The sequence below is a fragment of the Emys orbicularis genome, chromosome 18 (genome assembly GCF_028017835.1).
Source record: "Emys orbicularis isolate rEmyOrb1 chromosome 18, rEmyOrb1.hap1, whole genome shotgun sequence".
Taxonomy (NCBI): domain Eukaryota; kingdom Metazoa; phylum Chordata; order Testudines; family Emydidae; genus Emys; species Emys orbicularis.
In genome coordinates this window covers 18,017,304-18,039,419 of record NC_088700.1, presented here as the reverse complement: position 1 = coordinate 18,039,419, position 22,116 = coordinate 18,017,304, and the positions used below count along the sequence as shown (strand labels likewise).

Sequence of the window (22,116 nt, the reverse complement as noted above, 5' to 3'; positions counted from 1 at the left end):
TGTTTTACTGTGTTTTAGATTTCACTTTTGGACGCTTGGAAAGTTCCTTATTTTCCCCTAAGGATGAGGTGAGGTATGTCAACTAAGACCCGGTATTGTCCAGCAGAGGCATTGTCATTGAAGGTAGGTTACTTTGAGCTACAGGAAGCAGTCAGTGCACTCCTTACTTTTATCACTGTACCTGAGGACTGTAAGAACATTGTCATTGGGTAAGAAATCTAAATCCAAATATTCGTAATGCTCAGTTTTTACTGATAGCCAGTCATCTGCATCTAGGTTCACCAGATGGAATATGGAGAGCTCCTGATATATCCTGTTATTGTCTGTAACTGATGCACACTGCTTGAATATCGTTTGCCTGTTGGTGTTGGAACAGGGTGTGAGTAACGTTTGCCTGTTGGTGATGTTATTCACAAGCAGTTCCATCTTTAGGTAGATTGTGTTGCTTGAGTTGGTTAGATGAAAGTGCAAGTTGCAGTAGACCAAGTACAAGCCTGGCGTCTGGATCACCAGGTCTCCTTTGCTGTTGTACGTGATGTCTTGGAGAATACGATTGTTTGTCCACTTCAGTTTTGGACTATTTATTGGCTTTGACACTAGAAAGAAAAGGAAAATGAGCTAATACAATATACCAATGTGGTGTATAATCTATTTAAACACACAAGTGAGAGCTTGCTGGACTTATTTGCTGGCAAATGGTAGCCATGTATTCTGTCATTCTTCTATAGGAGACACCAACCACTGTCCTAGACCCATTAGGCTTGAGGCTGAGAATTTTGAACACCTCCCTTCCCAGCTTAAACCACTTGGCTGCTATCTACAGATAGGTATGGGACCTCTTGTGCCCCCAGCACAAGCAGATGTAGTCAAAATGTTGTCAGGAACATGTGGTGGGAAATAGTGGGCACAAAGACATACGTTCATTCAATTTTTGTTTTCATCATTTAAAAACAAAACATTTTGTTGCTGAAAACTTAAAAAAAAGTTTTCATTTTCCACACAAAACAAGCACTATTTTCACGAAAATGTCCATTTAGTCAAAAGGCCATTTTCCACCAATTTTTTTTTTGATGGAAAATCTTCAGCCAGTTTGTGATATAGGCTCGCGTAAACTTGAATTAGCTGGACTCATTCACTGACCTGTCATGTATGCAGCTGCTTTCATAAATGAAGCATTCTGTAGGGTTGTAAAAACAGCTTTTAATTCATTCCCTGGAGGAAACAAAAGATAAATAACCATTGCAGTTTCATTTCCGTTAGAGGGTTTGCTACCAGCATTCTTTTGCAGTGATTCTCCAACCCACACCATCATGAACCGTTCCCCATCCCCAGTAAAAAGTCCAAGTCCCATGGTCCTCAACACAGCATAATCCTATGCTAGCTTCATTTCACTTTTTAATGAATGGAAAAAATTCATTCCTGGTTTAACTTTACTGAAGTCGAGGATGACTTTAGCTCAGTATTGCTTTAAACTCATTCTGCTGATACCCAGATGGAATACTTGTCAGCTGAGTATGTCAGTAAAAGACAACAGAGAAAGAACTTGAAAATAAACCAAATATTATCCCAGAAATTCATTTACTGGGAGTTATTAACTCAAAGTTCTGGAAACATAATTGTTCCTATTGTAATACATTTTTGCAATAATTGTCCCTATTGTACTGTAAGTGACTTAGCCAAAGTACCATTTTCAGAAGAGACTTCGGGGTCTATGGGCATGTTTACACTTGCCATTTAAAGTGCAAAAAGTCCCTTTTTGTGTGTGTGTGTGTGTGTGCAGAAACTGTGGGAGCGTCTACACTTGCCAATGATTTTTTGCGGTGAAGCTCAGAAGTTTCACTGCAAAAAGAGAACCAGCTCCACGAGAGGCGTACAGCTCTTTACCAGTGATGCTTTTGCGGTGATGTGCAAGTGAAGACACGTTCTTCCTGTTTACAGAGCTTTTAGCCTCCACAGGATATCCCACAGTGCCTAAGTGACCACTCTGGCCAGCAGCTCTGCTGCTCTGATGCCAGGTAAACAGACGTCCACCCCTCCCCCGTAATGCCTTGGGAACTTTGAAACTCCCCTTCCTGTTTTCTTGGCAAGTGCTCACTTATCATCTGGCCAGGTGACAATGTCTGCTCCACGGAGCAAATGATCCCCTGCTTGGAACAATGCTGAGTTACTGGAATTGATCAGTGTTTGGGGAGAGGAGGCTGTGCAGGGACCCAGGATGCCCCACGATCATGCCCCCATTTCCCACAAGACCTATCCTCAAAATGGAGAGAGCTGCATTGTGGGATAGCTGCCCTCAGTGCACTGCTCTCATCAGCAATGGAAGTGCTGCAAATGTGAACAGTCTCTGACACTTGTGGAAGTGAGAACACAAACCAGCGCTTTTCTTTCACCGGTTCCCAATCACCGGTGAACCGGCAGCGCAAAAACTCTGCAAGTGTAGACATAGCCTAGGGGCACGTCTTCACTACCCACCGGATCGGCAGGTAGCGATCGATCTATCGGGGATCGATTTATCGCGTCTAGTGTAGACGAGATACAATTGATCCCCGATCACTCTGCCGTCAACTCCGGAACTCCACCGCAGCGAGAGGTGGAAGCGGAGTCAGCGGGGGAGTGGCAGCGGTCGACTCGCCACCATCCTCACAGCCAGGTAAGTCGACCTTAAATACGCAACTTCAGCTACGCTATTCGCGTAGCTGAAGTTGCGTATCTTAGGTCGACCCCCCCGCCCCCCGTAGTGTAGACCTAGCCTAAGTCTCATTAATTTTCTAAATAACACCTGATCCACACACAGATTTCGTATCAGTAGAACTATTTCATTTAGGGGTATGATTTTTTTTACTGATATAGTTATACTGGTGCAAGCCTTAGGACCCAGTTACGCTGGTATAAAGGTGACGTACACTGGTATCCCTTCTTCCCCATCCCGTATGGGGATAAGTTATAACAGTATAAGCACATTTAACCACCCCAGCGAGTTTAACTAGACCAATGTAGTTAAAGCAGTACAGCTTTCTAGGATAGGCAAGGCCTTGCTTTTGAAAAGGGGATTTAGGCTCACGCAGGCACTTTTGACAATTTTACCCTATTTCTTTATAATTAGAGCAACGTTAAGATGGGCTCAAAGATGTTCAGGGGAGTTTGATGACCCTCTAGACCTGAAGGCTGCTGGTTACTTCATACAAGACAATTTGATTGTTGTATATGTTTCTTCCTGCATAACAATAGTGAAAGAGGAATTGGTACGCACAATGCAAGCACCTTCAATCAATCCAGGAACTGAAGCTGGGGAGGAATGGGGCACGGGTAAAGTCAGTAAAATCCAACAAAAGATGCTTGAGACTTTTACCATTAGCTCTTCAGACTCCTTTGCCATCCTTTCGCCTGGAATTACTATTTGCTCATTGTCAGATCCTTAATCACTGGCCTATCAGCATAATCAAGCTGTAGACAGAGGACAGAAGGACTGTATAAAGAGGACTTTAAACTTTTTTAGTGGTTCATGAACTCTTGCAATAGTTCCCTGAACGTTATGAAACAATTGCCCGTTTTATATGCCTTTCCGGAGGTTTTATTTCCATTATGCACAATGCATTTCCCCCACATCCTTTTCTCTGATGATGAGGCTATGAGAAATGGCTGAATTGCAATCGTGAAGCCGAGCGACTCAAATTATGCAATGGAGAGGTGATCTCATGCATACTGCGTGTGAACCATATACTGCAGTGAGTAGGGCACTGTATTTCTGTAGCTGCTTTACTATTGCTCAAAAGCAGGAGAACAGATCCCCCTACTGGGCAAAAAACGTGCAGCGTAGCTGAAGTCTGTCAATGCTACAGGGAGTGAATTTCACATTCTACCACAGTTTGGATACAGATGTTTGTAAGCCAAACATCCACCCTTCTTAACCAATGATCCTGTCAGCTCTTACCCTCTTGCTAACCTGTTCCCCAATTCTCCTTCTTTTATTGATTACTGCAACAGCCTTCTCCTTAGCCTTGACAAATACAATCTTACCGCGCTCCTATCCATTCAGAATGCTGCTGCAAAGACCACTTTCCTAGCCCGTCTCTTTGAGCATGTCACACTTCTCTTTGAATCACCCGACTGGCTCCCTCTTCTCTATCACGTCAAATAAAAGGTACTTTTCTTCACTTCCAAAGCCCTTCACGGCCTCACTCCACCCTACCTATCATCTCTCCTTCACTGTCGATGATGCCTCCAGTCTACCCATGCTGAACCCTCCACTGGACTGGTTCAATTTTCAAACAAGCACCTTCAGGCTTTCTCCCGTGCTGTCCCTAACGCTTTGGCATTGCTCCCCGTTAACGTCTACAACGCTACCTCACTTAGCCACCTTCAAATCTCTCCTCAAAAATCTCCTTTGCTGTGATACTGACAAAAAACCTTGACACAGTTAATAATATATGGAAATATACCTACCTCATAGAGCTGGAAGAGAGCCTGAAAGGTCACTGTATCCAGCCCCCTGCCTTCACTAGTAGGATGAAGTATTGATTTTGCTCCAGATCCCTAAGCGGCCCCCTCAATGATTGAATTTACAACCCTGGGTTTAGCAGGCCAATCCTCAAACCACTGAGCTATCCCTCCCCCCGTCTGCTGCTGGGGTGCTGAAATCATTGGGATGCTGTCTCATTGTTTCCCTGCACTCCTCCCGTCTGTCTATAGCTGTTTGTTGTCTCTTGTTTTATACTGGGATTGTAAATCTCAGGGAAGGGAATGTCTTTTGGTCTGTGTTTGTGTAACCCCTAGCACAGTGGGACCTTGCTTCGTGACCGGGTCTCCCTTGCACTATGGTAACACAAATAATAAATAATAATAATAACCATTACTTTGTGATTAAGACAGAAAGATCTTGCATCTCTTGTCCCCCCCCCTCCCCCCCATTAGTTTCCCTGACTGTTTTGGCTATAAACTGGGTGTTATAAACTAGAGCACACAGGCCAGGAAATATATTTCAATGCACCACTAATCATTTCCTCCATATGGGTGAATGCTACTTTCACAATGTACATGAAAGCCCCATTGACTAAGTCACATAGAATTACACAGAACATAAGTAAAACCTCTGACCTTTAATCCAGATGCGGAGGGTGTGTTGTCTAGTGGCTAAAATAGGGGACTGGAAGTCAGGATCCCTGGATCTGACACTACAGGACCAAATTCTCCAGGTGTAAATGGGCTTTAATGGAGCTGTATCAGTTTATACCAGCAAAGAATTTGGCCCAAGATATGCAGCCATATTCAAGTCACTTACATCTTTCTGGGCCTCAATTTCTCCTTCTATTAAACTGGCATAACACTTACTTATCTATCTCACAGGGTTCTTATGAGCCCTTGTTAATGATAGGGCCCACTTCTGCTGTCAGTTACAGCAGTATTAAATCTGGCATAACTCCACTGAGATCAGTAGAGTTACTCATTTTCACAGTGTGAATGAGAACAAAATGTGGCCCGTGTGCAAAACTACTTAAGATTTTCAGATACAATTTCCTATAAAAGTGTAAGAAAAGAGATCCTAATGTCTAGGTCTCCAGAACAACTGCTTAGCCTGACTTTTAAGTAAGAAGGTAGAGGTTGCCTGTCATTGGGATGGGGAGCAGTTGAGCAGCTATAGACAATCCTATTGGCTGGCCATTTGTAACGTTGCAATCTTTGTAGTCATACCACCATTGGTCAGGCAGGTGACAAACACAGGAATGAATGAAATTAGATAACACTAAACATATGACCGAGGCTGAGATTTTCAAAAGGGCCAAAGGTAGGTGACTGTTGCACACGGAAGGTCCATGAGAGTGGGGCACCCAACTCCTCTACTGATGAAAATCCCAGTCAAAGAAAGACCAAAGCACAGATTTAATCACATTGCTTCATGCACTACTGGAAATTGCTCAGATACTACAGTGATGAGAAGAGAAGAGAAGAGAAGAGAAGAGAAGAGAAGAGAAGAGAAGAGAACACTCGATGACCTATCCTAGGTACTTAAAATCTGCATCATGATGAAAAATAGGATTTGATAAGATGCATTCATAGCCCTGAACCCTTAAAACTTCATCTGTTCTACAGAAAGGTAGAGTCTGTTTCTGGGGGTTTTTTTTATGGAAACTCAGTGTTATTGAGTGGAATTCACCCTTCAGATCAGAAAAGCCCCTGTAGCATTTAAAGCTCCAGCACTGCAGGCTCTATTGATCAAGCAAAGAATGGTGCCTTGACATAAAGAGCATGATCGTGCAAAGAGCTGAGTACCTCACTGGATGATCTCAGGACATTCAAGGCATCTCCCACGATCAGCTCTGAGCTGACGTGACTGTACCTGGCCTTTGTGAGCCTGAACTAGCTTTCATTGACGTCAGCAAGTTTTAACAGCATTTATTTGGTGACATCAGCTGTGTTTCTGAGAAAACCAAGCATGGAAAAAAAAAAAAGTCTGGTTGTAGAGAAGCATTTCCTGAGCTCAAGTTGCCTCTGGGGCTGCTTATAACCATTTTTCAGTTTTGCTTCTCTAGTTAGTTATTCCGATCGCAAATCAGAGGAGTTCCATGAGTGTAAAACTAGTGTGAGTGTGATCAGAAGCATGGGAAGATCAGTGTGTGCAGGGCTTAAGTCTCTTACCTACAGTGGTGTAAATCAGGAGTAACTCCACTGAGTCAGTTGGGTTACATCAGTTTTAAACCACAGTAAGTACGAGGAAAACCAGGGCCAGAGTCTGGAAACAAGGGTAAGAAAATCTTTGCTGGCTGCATTCTTGTCCACTGAGCTGTGTGGTACCTGAAGGTCAAATATGGTGCAAACTTGAGGAGAGGCTGACAGTGGGAAAGAAGCCCTAGAAGGAAGGTGTGCGGAGTATTCTGTCCTGAAGATGCTACTTATGTCACGAGAATCTCAATATTTGTATGCCATTGCCACGGATGCTGGCAAAGGAACCTATCCTGAGGGATGTGGTATCTGCATGCTGAAAGTCATGGGGAGAGTATCAGCTCACACAAGCCTAGCATAGCTCCTTGGGGTCCAGATCAAGGGAGGCTCCCTGTTTGACGCGACCAATAGAGCTGCTATGTCTATGGAACATGTGACTCAGCTGGGCTACAGCCTCATCTGTAGTAACATTGAGAACGTGACTCAGATTCCACCAGTCATGCAAGAAGGAAGGTGTCTATAACAGGTACTCAATGTGATTCAGTGGACTGTAGCTTCAGGACAGGAGGAATCTGAAGGCCATACACATGCATTCGGTCTCTCTGTCTCCCACACACACAGCATGGTGAATCCAGCCACCAGATGGAGCCCTCAGGCAACAGGATCAAGGAGTAAACAGGAGAAGACACTTACATACGATGTCTTGGCAGATGAAGTTTACCCTGATTAGGTATCAGAGTGGTAACAGTAGGGGGAAAATTAGCATGGGGAAACTAAACTATTTCCCCATGCGAATTTTCCCCCTACTGTTACTCACACCTTCTTGTCAACTGTTTGAAATGGGCCATCCTGATTATCACTACAAAAGTGTTTTTTCTCCTGCTGATAATAGCCCACCTTAATCGATTAGTCTCATTAGAGTTGGTATGGCAACACCCATTTTTTCATGTTCTCCGTATATATATATATATATATATATATTCCTACTGTATTTTCCACTGCTTGCATCTGATGAAGTGGGCTTTAGCCCACGAAAGCTTATGCTCAAATAAATGTGTCAGTCTCTAAGGTGCCACAAGTACTCCTCATTCTTTGTCCTGATTAGGTAGTCACCCCATTTCAATGAACATGTAGAGCATCAGCTTTGGTTGGAGCTGAAGGAGCTGAAGATTTGTGATCCTTATGAAATTATTTAGGAGGTTCATAAAATGAGTTCAGCTTATTTTAAGTATAATTTGAACCAATATTATTCTACAAGTCTGGTTCAAATAATACTACGAATTTCTAGCTGAAGAGCTGCCTGTGAAGAGACCCCTGTAGCTAGGCAGCCACAGCCTGAGTGACCTATAGATGGGATTCAGTACACAGTGTATCTGCTTTTTGGCTAGCCTCGCTCTCCTCCAGCTGTTCATCTCCATCTCCTAAGGGGACGGCAAACCCAATAACGTTTGAGTTACACGTCCAAACCCACTATTGTTTAAGTTGCCTTTGAAATTAGGCAAAATGAGTTCACCCATCTCTAGCAAATATCTGCTTAGCTATCTGAGAGTATTTTAACTAAACCTGTGGGTTTGCTTTTGTGTCCTGCCACCGGCTGCAAGACACTGCACCTGCTGCTGCTGTCAGATCCTAGGGGGTCGTACAAACTGAGCAGAGCTCTTCAGCATGACATTCGTGCGCTGCTCTTACGAGGGCTCTGTTGTGGAGGAAAGCAGGTAGCCCTAGAAAGCAGCATGATTAAGAGTTCTAGTCCCAGCTCTGTCAATAACCTGCTGGATGTCCTTTTTTGCTTCAATCAGCCTCTGTTTCCCCTCCCACCTTTTTGTCTATCCTGTCTTTAGGGCAGGAACGGCCTTTCATGATGTGCCTGCACAGTACCTAGCACAATGGGGCCCTGATCTCTAGGCTCTCTTATAATACAAATAATCATAACGAATTAGAGATGTGGCAAAATTTCCAGTGTAGCAATTTTTTGTTGGAAAATGCTGACTTGGTGGAATCGATACGTTCCACAAGAACACATTGATTCTGTCGAAACTTTCACCAGAAACTAAGCTGGCTGGGGCCGTCTGTCTGCCTGGTTTCCTGCTATCTGAGCTGTTTGCCCAACTGCCCAGCCTCCTCAGCATCCCAGCTGGTGGGACCTCTTGTATATCACAGGCTATTAAATGTATTGAGGTTAGACTAAAACGTCTCTTCCACAAAAGCATCCAGTCTTGATTTCAAGATATCAGGAGATGGAGAATCCATCACTTCCCTTGGTAGTTTGTTCCAGTAGTTAATCGCCCTCACTACAAGCAAGAGGCAGTTTATTTCTAATTTTAATTTGTCTGGCTTTAACTTCCAGCCCCTTGTTCATGTTATGCCAGACCTATTGCATTGGTGGTCAGGTAGGGACGCCTGGTTTAGAAGTAAACTGAAGGACCTGATTAGCATTTGCAAGCCCAGACTTGCCACCACCCACTTTTTCTCCTAAAAGAAAACAGAGGAACAAAGAAAAAACGGTTTCTATAATTGGGGACTAGGAAGCTATCAGAGGGTAATACCAAACCTGTCTGTCAAATTCCATACTAAAGTCCCGGCCTTCTCCTCCCCACATTATATATACAAATGCACTGACTATAACGTGCAAAGATAGATCAGTAAAATTGCAGTCTCTCCATATCTCTCAGTCCAGACAGACTCCTTAGAAATTGACTACCATCATAAGACTGGATTCTGCTTTCTCTTACATTGTTTTTGCCCCAGTGTAACTCCAGAGTCTTCAGTGAAGTTGTACCGGATTTACTCTGGTGTAAGAGAGACCAGATTCAAACCCATAAGACCAAATTGTGCTCTTAGTTCTATTGGTATAAATCTGGAATTATTCCACTGACTTCAAGTTTATTCTGATTTACTCGGGCATAATAGAGATCAAAATATGTCCTGCGTTGTCTAATCACTCAACTGCTAATGAATTTCAACATCTTACTTCCAGGCAAACAATGAAGTATCTCCTGGTATACCCCAGGGTCAATAAGAGCAGAGTTTGGGGCCATGTCTTCATGATCCAGAGAAGAACAAGAGGAGTCAGCAAGCTGGAGACATAGAACTTGAAGGGGAATGATAGATGGAAAGGTTTGTGGAGCCCCAATATCTGACTCTCACCAAACAGCTTCTGGCAGGCAGAAATCACTTGTTAAACCGAATGGTAAATGCATGCCAAGAACCATGGAAGGGATTTCACAACTGCAGAGACTACATTTCAGGAAAGATTTATTTTATGGTGATCTTAAATTTTTCCCTCTGTTGCTTGTGCCATTCCACCGAATATCGAAAAGAGATTTAGCGATGCTTTTGTGGTGCTTTTTCAAATAAACATTTAATTAGCTGGCAAAGCATCCCTTCAATTAGATGCCATTAGATGATTTCAAACCTATCCCTGGAGGAGTGACAGCTGAGTAAGGAATATGTACACCTGAATAAATTTGCTGTTAAGTACCCATTGGTATTTAGTTAATAATATGCAATAGGATGTAAACTCTAAACGAAACATGAGATGAAAATGGAATGCATGTTTTTAGTATCACTCAATCAACTCTGGAAAGTAGCATATGTCTATCCCATTGTGAAGTTGCCTGATGATACATTTTTTAATTACTTTATCATCTGCTATTTTTTCCACTGCACTCCTGCCTCCTTCAGGACACAGAGGGGTAGAATTAAGGTTGCACCAACAACCATAAATCTGGCATTTCCTAACTTCTGAATGCTTGACTTTACAACCTAACTAATTGTCTCTGAATGTAGCTTTTTGTATGTAATACATATAGGTGGCATTTCCCCCCTCTATATAGAATGTATATTTACACTAAAGCCACTTTACTCCAATTGAGTCATGGAAAGGGGCCTTAAAGTGCACACAAATCCCACTTTGAGTATGTCTACAGTGCAGCTGGGAGCGAATGAATTGACAGCTTGTAAGCTCCCTGAGAGTGCACATTCCTTCTGTCTGACATTCCCCAGTTATTCGTGCTGAGAGAGAGCAATTGGCGGGAGCTGGCTGGGAAGAAATTAAGGTTTCAGTGTGTTTATTTAGAATCATAGAACTGGAAGGGACCTCGAGAGGTCATCTAGTCCAGTCCCCTGCACTCATGGCAGGACTAAGTATTATCTAGACCATCCCTGACAGGTGTTTGTCCAACCTGCTCTTAAAAATCCCCAATGATGGAGATTCCACAACCTTCCTAGGCAATTTATTCCAGTGCTTAACCACCCTGTCAGGAAGTTTTTCCTAACGTGGAACCTAAACCACCCTTGCTGCAATTTAAGCCCATTGCTTCTTGTCCTAGCCTCAGAGATTTACAAGAACAATGTATCTGCTTCTGCCTTGTAACAACCATTTATGTACTCGAAAACTGTTATCATGTTCCCTCTCAGTTTTCTCTTCTCCACACTAAACAAACCCAATTTTTTCAATCTTCCCTCACAGGTCATGTTTTCTAGAGCTTTAATCATTTTTGTTGCTCTTCGCTGGACTTTCTCCAATTTGTCCACATCCTTCCTGAAATGCGGTGCCCAGAACTGGACACAATACTCCAGTTGAGGCCTAATTAGCGCAGAAGAATTACTACTCGTCTCTTGCTTACAACATTCCTGCTAATACAAGAATAAGTGAGAAATCTACCTTGCGCCACAGAGAATTGTATTGTATCATTAGCTTTGGATTAAATATACATTAATTGATTGCCAGTTTCGTTGCACCTGATTTTCATCAATTCCTCTGTCTATGGTAAACATCCACTACTGCAGCTCCCTCTGCCTCTTACTAATTAGGGCTAAAGCCTCAGCAGGCTGTAAATCAGCATCACTCCAATGACGTGGGTGAGGCCATGTCAATTTACAATTGCCAAGGCTCTGGTCCTCTGAGTGTCTCTTTTAGTCCCTATATTCACACTGCCAGTGCCTGCCTTTCCTTCTCTAGAAATGGTCCTGCCTCGGCTGATGATGTTTTGCAAAGCTTCTGAGGGCATTTGTAAAGCTTACTCAGATTCTGATATCAACCTCAGTTACTCTGGTGTGAAGCCAAGGTAGCTCCCCTAAAGCCATTACTCTGGATTGGTACTGGGGTGACTGAAAGCAGAATCTGGACTTCAAGGATCTAATCTTCTCTTTACCCAAACCTGGTTGTGTAAATTAAACCTTGGGTTATTTCCAGAGAGATTCAATCTGAAAACAATAAGAAGTGATGAGACATTTATGATGCCAGGAAGCTTGTGATGGTATAGTTGGCACATGACGGCAGTTTGGTATGCTGGATAGCATATGTACTTGGCCAGCCACTGCTCAGAGTTACCTCTGTGTAAATGCTGAGTAAGAGAAAGGATGATCTTGCAATTAAGGCACTGGACTAGCACTCAGGTGTTCCTGGTGAAACTCTTGACTTTACCACATAGTTTCTGTGTGACCTTGGCCTAGCCAATATAAATCGTTGTGCCTCAGTTTCCCCCATGTGTAAAATGATAATGGTAATGATGCTTTCCTTCTTCTTGGAGGTGGAGCTAAATTCATTAATATTTGTGAAATGCTGAAACACTTGGTGATGGGGGCCCATCTAAGCAGATGGATAATTGCAATGAAACCAACAATTAGTCCAGTTTTATGATGGTTTAAGTGAAAGCAGACTCTTGGCCCACTGTATACATTATTCTCATTAGAATTGTCTCCCCCTCTGTGCTCTGTTTTTCCCCACATATTTCTCCCTCTGCCTCTCTTGATGCCCTATTTTTCACCATCCTCCCACCTACCTCCGCCTCAACTCTTCTTCTTTCTTGCATCCTCTCCGAAGCAGAATGTGAACCCAGTACTGTTTGAAGTCATATTAATCCCGTGAGCCCATGGTGTCCCAGTGGTTTTGACATGAGTGACAATGACCCATCCCTAATAAAAACAGGGTAAAATGTGTCTCTGCCAGCAGGAATGCAGGACTGAGCCATCCACGTGCTACCTTATAATCAGATTAATGTTCACATCCTCTGGCAAAAAAACATGCTGTACCAAAGACAAGACGTGCTTGTTATTTGCTTAGCTGTGCACTGGTTTCCGGAGGTACCGAGTAACTTGTAAGCTTTTTCCACTGGCTCGGCTTTTACAACAAGAGGAGAGTTTGGGTAAGTGATTAAGAGTTGCGCAAACAGCTTTTCATCACCCTGGATGGCATTTGCATTATAAACCAGGCAAATTATATTGATAGTCAGTTACAGGTCTTACCTATGCTGGGTGCTGTAATGCCGTCCTCTGGGGGAGCCAGACCCTGAAAGAAAAGGAAGGAAGCCGATATTTATTCTAGGGCCTATAAATATTTGTATTAAAGGTATAGAGTGGTTTCAAGTTATGTTCTATTACATTCTGTCCCTGAAGAGTGAAATTCAACCTGAGCAGCAGACCAGCGCAAGGCCTTATCCATCACTTATGTCCCATGGTGTCCTACAAGCAAGAGGTGGTTTATTTCTAATTTTAAGTTGTCTGTCCTCCAATTCTGGCTGCGACTAGAACCAGAAGTGCTGAAATGACAGGCGAAAGGATCTTTGCTCAGTGGCCACAAGGAGGAAATACCTGAAAATGTCAAGGGAACATACTTGACAGTGGGCTAAAGTCTAGTGCGTCCTGCAATGGTTAGCTGGGGAGAAGGAAGAAAGGTCAAGAGTAAAAGGCATTACTTGGTTCTGATTCTGTAAATCTGTCTGAAGCACAAGAATCAGCCTTGTGATCCCTTCCATTCCTCCAAGTCCTGAGGTGCTAGTCCTAAATGTCCATGAATGTTTTTAATATAACACGCTGGCCAGCGGTGCCTGTGACCCCCTTCTGTGACTGACCCACAGATCAGCTGCTACTGCTCTCATCTAAGGCACTTCCTCCTTTAGTCCAAATGGTAGAAGTTTGCACTATGCTACTAGAGCTCTATTTAGATACTTATATGACCCTTGTTACTGGTAATATCTGAGGGCCAGATCCTCAAAGGAAGTGCCTAATTCCCAAAGGAAGCCAGTGGGAGTTAGGTGCCTAAATGCCTCTGACGATCTTAGCCTGAGCGACTCACAGCCATTAATGGATTTTACCTTCTAAGGATCCCCGTGTGACGGGGAAAAATGCTATCTCCATTTTACAGCGAGAGAACAGAGGCATGGGGTAGAATGGATGACTTGGCCAAGATCACTGAGGGAGGCTGAGCTGGGAATTAAATGCAAGTCTCCTGTGCTTCAATGCATTAGACCATCTTTGGGACTCCACAACAAGGAGTCAGAGCATTAAATCTCAGTGCAATATACTCGGTTCTAAAAAGAGGTGGGTGTATTTTGCCACGTGAAGAAGGAAACTTTGCATCTACAATTACATTTCACATGGGCTGTCGATTAATCGCAGCTAATTCACGCGATTAACTCAAAAAGATTAACTGCGATTAAAAAAATTAATCGCGATTAATCTCACTGTTAAACAATAGAAAACCAATTGAAATTTATTAAATGTTTTTTCTACATTTTCAAATATATTGATTTATATTACAACACAGAATACAAAGTGTACAGTGCTCACTTTATATTATTATTTTATTACAAATATTTGCACTGTAAAAATGATAAACAAAAGAAATAGTATTGTTCACTTCACCTCATGCAAGTACTGTAGTGCAATCTCTTTATCGTGAAAGTGTAATTTACAAATGCAGATTTTTTTTTTGTTACATAACTGCACTCAAAACCAAAACAATGTAAAGCTTTAAAGCCTACAAGTCCACTCAGTCCTACTTCAGCCAATCGCTCAGACAAACAAGTTTGTTTACATTTACAGGAGATGCTGCTGCCTGCTTCTTATTTACAATGTCACCTGAAAGTGAGAACAGGCGTTTGCATGGCACTTTGTAGCCGGCGTTGCAAGGTATTTATGTGCCAGATATGCTAAACATTCATATGCCCCTTCATGCTTCGGCCACCATTCCAGAGGACATGCGTCCATGCTGATGATGCTTGTTAAAAAAAAAAAGTGTTAATTAAATTAGTGACTGAACTCCTTGGGGGACAATTGTATGTCTCCTGTTCTGTTTTACTCGCATTCTGCCATATATTTCATGTTATAGCAGTCACAGATGATGACCCAGCACATGTTCATTTTAAGAACACTTTCACAGCAGATTTGACAAAATGCAAAGAAGGTACCAAGGTGAGATTTCTAAGGATAGTTACAGCACTCGACCCAAGATTTAAGAATCTGAAGTGCCTTACAAAATCTGAGAGTGACGAGGTGTGGAGAATGCTTTCGGAGGTCTTAAAAAAGCAACACTCCGATGCGGAAACTACAGAACCAAAACCACCAAAAAAGAAAATCAACCTTCTGTTGGTGGCATCTGACTCAGATGATGAAAATGAACATGCGTCGGTCTTCTCTGCTTTAGATCATTATCGAGCAGAGCCCGTCATCAGCAAGGACGCATGTCCCCTGGAATGGTGGTTGAAGTATGAAAGGACATATGATTCTTTAGCACATCTGGCACGTAAATATCTTGCGATGCCGGCTACAACAGTGCCATGCGAACGCCTGGTCTCACTTTCAGGTGACAGTGTAAACAAGACGTGGGCAGCATTATCACCTGTAAATTGTAACCAAACTTGTTTGTCTGAACGATTGGCTGAAGTAGGACTGAGTGGACTGATAGGCTCTAAAGTTTTACATTGTTTTATTTTTGAATGCAGTTATTTGTTGTACATAATTCTACATTTGTAAGTTCAGCTTTCATTATAAAGAAATTGCATTACAGTACTTGTACTAGGTGAATTGAAATATACTATTTCTTTTGTTTTTTACAGTGCAAATATTTGTAATCAAAAATAAATATAAAGTGAGCACTGTACACTTTGTATTCTGTGTTGTAATTGAAATTAATATGTTTGAAAATGTAGAAAACATCAAAAAATATTTAAATAAATGGTATTCTATTATTGTTTAACAATGCGATTAATCACTATTAATTTTTTTAGTTGCGCGATTAATCACGATTAATTTTTTAATTGCTTGACAGCCCTACATTTCACTAAATGGAATCAGGCAGTGGTTCCACAGCTGTTTATAAAGGAGTGTTTTGCAAAGCAATCGAGCTATTAGCATTAGAGCGAGCCATTCATCTTTCAAACCTTCCTCTGAGATGGAGGTTAGGGGAAAAATATATAAATCTGACGACTCATAGTTTGCTGTGCAGATGGGGTGACTTGAGAAAAATTAAAATGCACTAATGTATCGCATTCCCTCTTGGAAAGTCTCAGAATGGATGGAAAATAACAGATACTAATGCATTTTATTTCAAGAATAATTGAGTAGACACCCAAATGAAACTTTAGTGCTTGCTTCTAAACGTTATTGGGTGGGTTTTTTTTTTCCTTTCCCACAGCAAGAAGATTCAGCTTAATGCTCTAATTTGAAATGTAAAGCGTTCCCCTCTAGGTGCTCAAAGAGATGAAATTGTATTGTACAGGCTTGGGAAAAATTCATTATAAATCTGCAATCGCTCTGCGTGCAGGGGATGAATGGTTTAGTCATCACAAGCAGAGTGATTTGCGTTTGCTTCATTAGAGAAAACGATAATCACGTGCCAGGGAAAATCAGCTTTTAAAAAGTGCTTTTATAAAAAACCTTCCCAAACCAAATCAGCCTGGTGTCTCATTTGTCATCTAATCAAAATCATCTTGATAAATGGCTCTTGCAGACCCCTCTCCCTGGGAGAAAACCTGCAAAGGTCACGTATCCCCTGACTGGAAAGGAATGATACCCATACTAATTAAACAACCGCGCAATAACAAACAACGAGGTGTGAGGATTACTGTTGCATCAGATTCCAGCACATGCCCTGCAGAAGATAGAAGTAGGGATGGATGAATGAGCTTGGGGAAAAGAAGCCCTCTTTTACCAGATTCTATGCCTCTTTTTAAAACGGAATTTGAATGCAGGGCCAAATTCAGCTAGTAAACCTTCTTATACGAGCTGAATTTGCACTGGCATGAGTCTGTTCTGAAATTTTCTCTTTCTTTCTTTCTTTCTTTCTTTCTTTCTTTCTTTCTTTCTTTCTTTCTTTCTTTCTTTCTTTCTTTCTTTCTGTTCAGATAACTTTTTTCAGCCACTTGTGAGTATCTCAACATCCAGGCTCCAATCAGAACCTACAACCCTGAACTGTCACCAAAATCTCCCATCTGGGCCCACATGTGGAGAGACAGTCTATTGTTATGAGCAATTTAGCCTACATTTGCAGACCCAAGTGGTTTGAATTCAGTAGTTGGGCTAAGATTCAGGTAAGCATCCCTATTTACAGGCATGGTATTCAACCTGACTCCAAATTCCCCGGGGTGAAGTCCTGAGCATTTGACCTTAGTGGGATGGTTTGCTATTGACTTAGTGGAAGCCATGAATTCACCCCCAACCATTTGAGATTCACCCTTGAATTGTGAGGATACAGGCTGAGTATCTTTAGCTCCCTTAGGATTGAAAGTCCATTTTACCTGCATTCACTGAAGTTGGGATTGGTGTTATAAAATCCATGTAAAGGCACTTAACTAACATAGTGCTATACAGAGACATCAGGACAGCATCATTAGTTCAGGAGTTTTGGGGTGCTGAGTCTACACCACCGGAGTCATGCACGCTCAGCAGCTCTGAAAACCAGGCTCCAGGGGGGAAATCTTGGGCCTATCAACCTCAGTGGGAGTTTTGCCCTAAGATGTCACCCTACTTAAACTATCTATTATTAAAACAACAACAGTTCCCCATTTTTCTGCCTTTTAAGAGGTGCAAGAATATGAAGACAGGAAAATTAATGAATGAGTCCCAGCCATTACAGCTAGCCCCTATATTCCCACAGGGCCTATAAACAGCTACCTAATTCTTAGTCTTTGGATATACTTGTTACAGCAGAGGCTGTAAAATGTGCATCCTGTTGCACCAGCATCATAATTCTTCATACTTTTCATCTGAGGACCTCAAAGTGGGTGAGCATCATTACTCTCATTGTACAGATGGGGAAACTGAGGCAGAGACAATTTAAGCAGCTTGCCCAACCTCTCACATAGTCAATGGCAGATCTGGGAATAATGATCCACATCTCCTGGCTCAAGCCTCACACTTGACCTGAGACGGGGCATCATTACAAATGCAGGCGTAACTACAAGGGAATGATTTTAGTGCCGGCGAACGGTACCAGGCTGACAGCCTAGGACAGTGAAGGATACTGTTTAACCATAGAAAAGTTACAGCATGGGTTTGAGCAGAGCAGATGGGTCTTGCTCCCATCAAGATGCCTTAGTCCTGTTTTGCAAGGTTCTATTTTAGGAGTATGTGGCTCATTTTCCATGGTATTCAGTTCTTGCTGTCTCTGCCAAGTTTGCCCACCAGGGGGCATTCTTTAATGCAAATTGCAACATGTCCAGGTAGGAAATAGAGTGAAATTTTTCGAAATCATGTTGGACAGTGTACTAAACAGCCATCAGATAGGAATGACTTTTGGTCTGTACTGAGCTGGGCTGGATTCCAGCTGGTGAAATTGTTCTAGAATTTTAACTATAACAGGTTTCAAAACTAGACCATTCCATATAATTACTGGGCACATACATATAAAACTTTGCATCATTGCTGTAATAGGGCTGAGCAGCTCTGGGGAAAAAACAAAACCAAACCCTATCAGGTTAGAAACATGAGCATTTAGAAACCCCTGAAACGTCCTGTCCCTGTGTGTAGTTATGATGGCTGATAAAATACAAGCTTGGGGATGAATGGGGTGTACTGTTGCCATGTTCACTGCAACATTTTGCTACAGCCTGGTAATTTAAGGCTGGTGCTCCATTATAATTATTGTTTACATCACACCCTCTGCCCCAGTGTGCATCACGGAATATATACCTACAGCAGCAATGAAATGCAGACACCTCTGAGGTGTCTCTCACAGCTGCAATCAGAAAGGGAAATTTTGTCCAAGGCCCCGCCATGGCAAACCCTTCCACTTTTATGAAAAACAAGATCTCACCTAAAAGAGCGAGATTCAGTAAACTGGAAGATATTCAATGTATCTCTAGCAGAAGCATGAAGAACTGAGCTGACTCTGTCCCAATACATAGTTCCACGGAGTCTAAACTTACACTGCTAAGCCATTGCCTCTAGAGAAGTGGGCGTGAAGAAGATTTTTTTTGGTGTGCTATAAAATGCACTAGGATGGCTTATTATTTAACGACATTTGCATTAGAGCCGGAGGGATGATTGGATTTATAGGTGTTTATTGTGGTCTTCCATGTTGTATACTCTATGTTCGGGGCATCTTGATTTCAGGTCTGCAGAGCTCCTGTGCTTTTTTAGTGAATTTCACCTTACGTACGGTCCTTAAATCTGAACCTTTTTTTTTTAGTGGAAATTTGTTAAGAGGGAGATTTTCAACAGCATAAATGAGGGCTAGGCAGCCAACTTCAGGGCCAGCTCCAGGCACTAGCTGAGCAAGCTGGTGCTTGGGGCGGCAGATTGTTGGAGGTGGCATTCTGCCCAATCCTAGGGCGGCACGGCCGCTTTTTTGTTGTTGTTGTTCTTGTTCCGCTCCGGCCGCCCTGTAGGGGGCGGCGGCGCGGAGAACCAGAGCGCCCTGCAGGGCAGTCCTCTTCCTTCCCTCCCCGCCGACCGGAGCGGAGCCCTCGCGGCAGGCGGCAGGAGGCGGCGCAGCGGGAAGGGCCGCGTGGCAGCGCCCCTGCTGTAGCCCTGGCCGCCCCCTTCTCTCTCTCTCCCGCCCGCTCTCTCCCCCTCCCGCCCCCCCAGCCAGTCCCCCTGCACCTGCGCTCCGGCCGCGCCGCAGGTATTTTTTTTTTTTTTGCTTTGCTGTTCTGGCCGCCCCGTTTTTTTTTTTTGCTTGGGGCGGCCAAAAAGCCAGAGCCGGCCCTGGCCAACTTCCATTGACTGTCAACAGGCACTGGCTACCTAACTGCCCTGTGTGCCTTTGGCAATCGCCCATCAAGCCAGCTGAAAAAGACTTTAGAGAAAATCAAACCAGCCCCTGGGTCTGATCCAGCAGCACGGCTGGGTGCAGTGTGTCACAGCACTGAGCCCTATGAGCCATGTGGGTCCAATGATGAGAACATCCAAAAAACACTTGCATTGTGGGGGTGCATTAAAGAAAGCACCTAGACTAGAGGATCCCCTAACTCAACAGCAACAAACTTAGTTCTCAGAGGAGTTCCTGCCCCATCTTACACTGAGCATGAGCACGAGGGAGGATGCATGTTCCAAATGAGAACCGCATCCCACTGAGGAACTGCTCATGGGGTGGCACAGTTCCTCATTTGGGCTTGAAGGTTAGTCACTTCCCCATTGAGGGAGAGTAAAGGGACCACAGGGAGATGATTTAAGCATGTGAGTTCTTTAGTGTCTTGAAAGCAAGACCAGGAGACACATTCCTTACTCCCTAATTCCCCCATGCAGAACAAAATTGCAGCATGATTCTCCGCATCACACGCCTGAGCTGTCAGCTTGCTGCTTTCTCCTTTTGCAAACTCTGTTTCCAAAATGAACAACCTTAATCCTTCATTATCATTCCTCTGGCATTTAGTGTAACAGCATTTATCCTGATGCAGCGCTAATTCAGTGTTAAATTTAGTGTTAATAAGTACTACTGGAACCAACATTATGTGGGATCTCTGCAGTAATTAAGTAATCCATTATTTTAGGTGTTTCTTTAGTGTCCCATTTGTTGATTATTATGTTAAAATACCTGAGTCTCATTCTGACTACGCTTACACTGGTTTAACCATAGTGTAACAACCTTGATTTCAATTAGGTAACTCCTTATGTACACTGATGTAACAGAGAGATGAATTAGACCCTGAGATTTCATTTTTAGGTAAATTCCAGATAGTTCCACACACACTCGATTTAGTAATTCAAGAGAAAAGAACATGATGGGTAGCATTTTTCAGTCCAACTTTCTCCCATAAAGCTGGGTCTTTAGCTACTGTAGCTTCCCTTCTAACAGGTGCAGTGGGGCATCTTCAGAACTTGGATTTATAATAAGATTTCTAACCCGACTGGGTGAAAGCCTGGCTCCACTGAAGGCAATGGCAAAACTCTCGCTGATTTCAATAGCTTCAAGATTTTAGTCACTATGTCCATAATCAGCTGCACAGAGAATATAACCCCATCGCCCCATCCTGAAATACACCATTGGCTCCCCATTCATTCCAAGATCCAGCTCAGAGCTGTCCTCTTTTATTTTCAAATACTCCACGGGCTTATCGACAACCTACCTCAGAGTTCCTCATTTTTCTTGCTCCTTATCTGCAGTTAGCACTGACCTGCTTTCTTGTTCCTTCCCCCAAACTTGACACTCGGTTCAAGAGCCTTATCCTCTGCAGCTTGTGCTAGTTTGGAACGGCTTCTCTGCCTCCCTGTACTCCAGTGTCCTCTCCATTGTTTTCCAAAGCCAATCTGAAAACATCTATCCTCCTCCCTCACTTATGTCCCCTTATGTCTCTCTCTGTCTGTTAATGAGCTTGAAATCTGAATGCTTGCAGGAATGTATCATGCAATGCCTTTGAAGCTTTGCTTCTCCCCACCCCACACACTTTGCAAACTACCATTACTTGAAAATACATGGTGTCATACACAGTGGTTCCTTCTATCACATCAATCAATAAAGAATTTTGGCAAAGCATCACAGTACTATAAGAATTGCTATGGTGGATCAGACCTCAGGTCCACCTAGCCCAGTGTCCTGCCTCTGATGGTGGCCAGAACCAGATGCATTAGAGGAAAGTATAAGAACCACACAGTAAAAACCTCATTCTAGGCACTCCTGATGGATTATGTCCTGGAGCATGAGGTTTTCTATTTCTCTTGTGTGGAAGATATTGTGCACAAGAAACTAGTATTTTACTTAGCGAAAATAAATAATTTCCTTATAACGTCTCTCTCTTTCTCTTCCTCTGTTTTGCCTTTATCTTCCTAATCTACATTTTTTGTGGGGCGGTGACTGAACCTCCAGTTGCAAGAACCCTTTTAGAGAGCAGGAGGAAAAAAGAGACCGAAGGAGAAAAGCTGGCAGTGACTTACCTTCCTCTGAACGATTAAGACCATGATGGTTGCTAGAGCAAAGACGAGGCACACCGTGAGGGAAGCTGTGGTGAAATAGAAGTATGTTTTGTTAGTGGCACTGAGCCTCCTTGAAACACCGTCTTCAGTCATGGCCATGGCTGCTTCATGAGAATCATTCGCCTGGAAAAATGTTTGCTCTGATGAGGAGCACATTCTTATATAGCCCTCAGTGTATCACTCCGTATCTCCCCTTGATCAGATTCTCATTCGCAGCCCATCTCCACTCCTAGCAGGATTTTCCCCCTTCATCCTGGGCTCATGTGATCTGGAAAAAAAGCTTCATCATTTGTCGTATGAAGAAAAAGGGACCCGGGGGCGTGA

At 43.0% G+C, this 22,116-nt stretch overlaps 1 protein-coding gene across 1 annotated transcript; it reads right to left on the bottom strand.

Moving 5' to 3' along the window:
* Positions 1–138: 138 nt before the first annotated feature.
* TNFSF8 (TNF superfamily member 8) lies at positions 139–21,948 on the bottom strand. Its single transcript, XM_065418580.1, has 4 exons — positions 21,754–21,948; positions 12,907–12,949; positions 1,141–1,212; positions 139–596 (listed from the first exon to the last, which is right to left on the bottom strand). Exons 1-4 carry the CDS (start codon positions 21,946–21,948, stop codon positions 139–141), a joined length of 768 nt encoding a protein of 255 aa, XP_065274652.1.
* Positions 21,949–22,116: the final 168 nt, after the last annotated feature.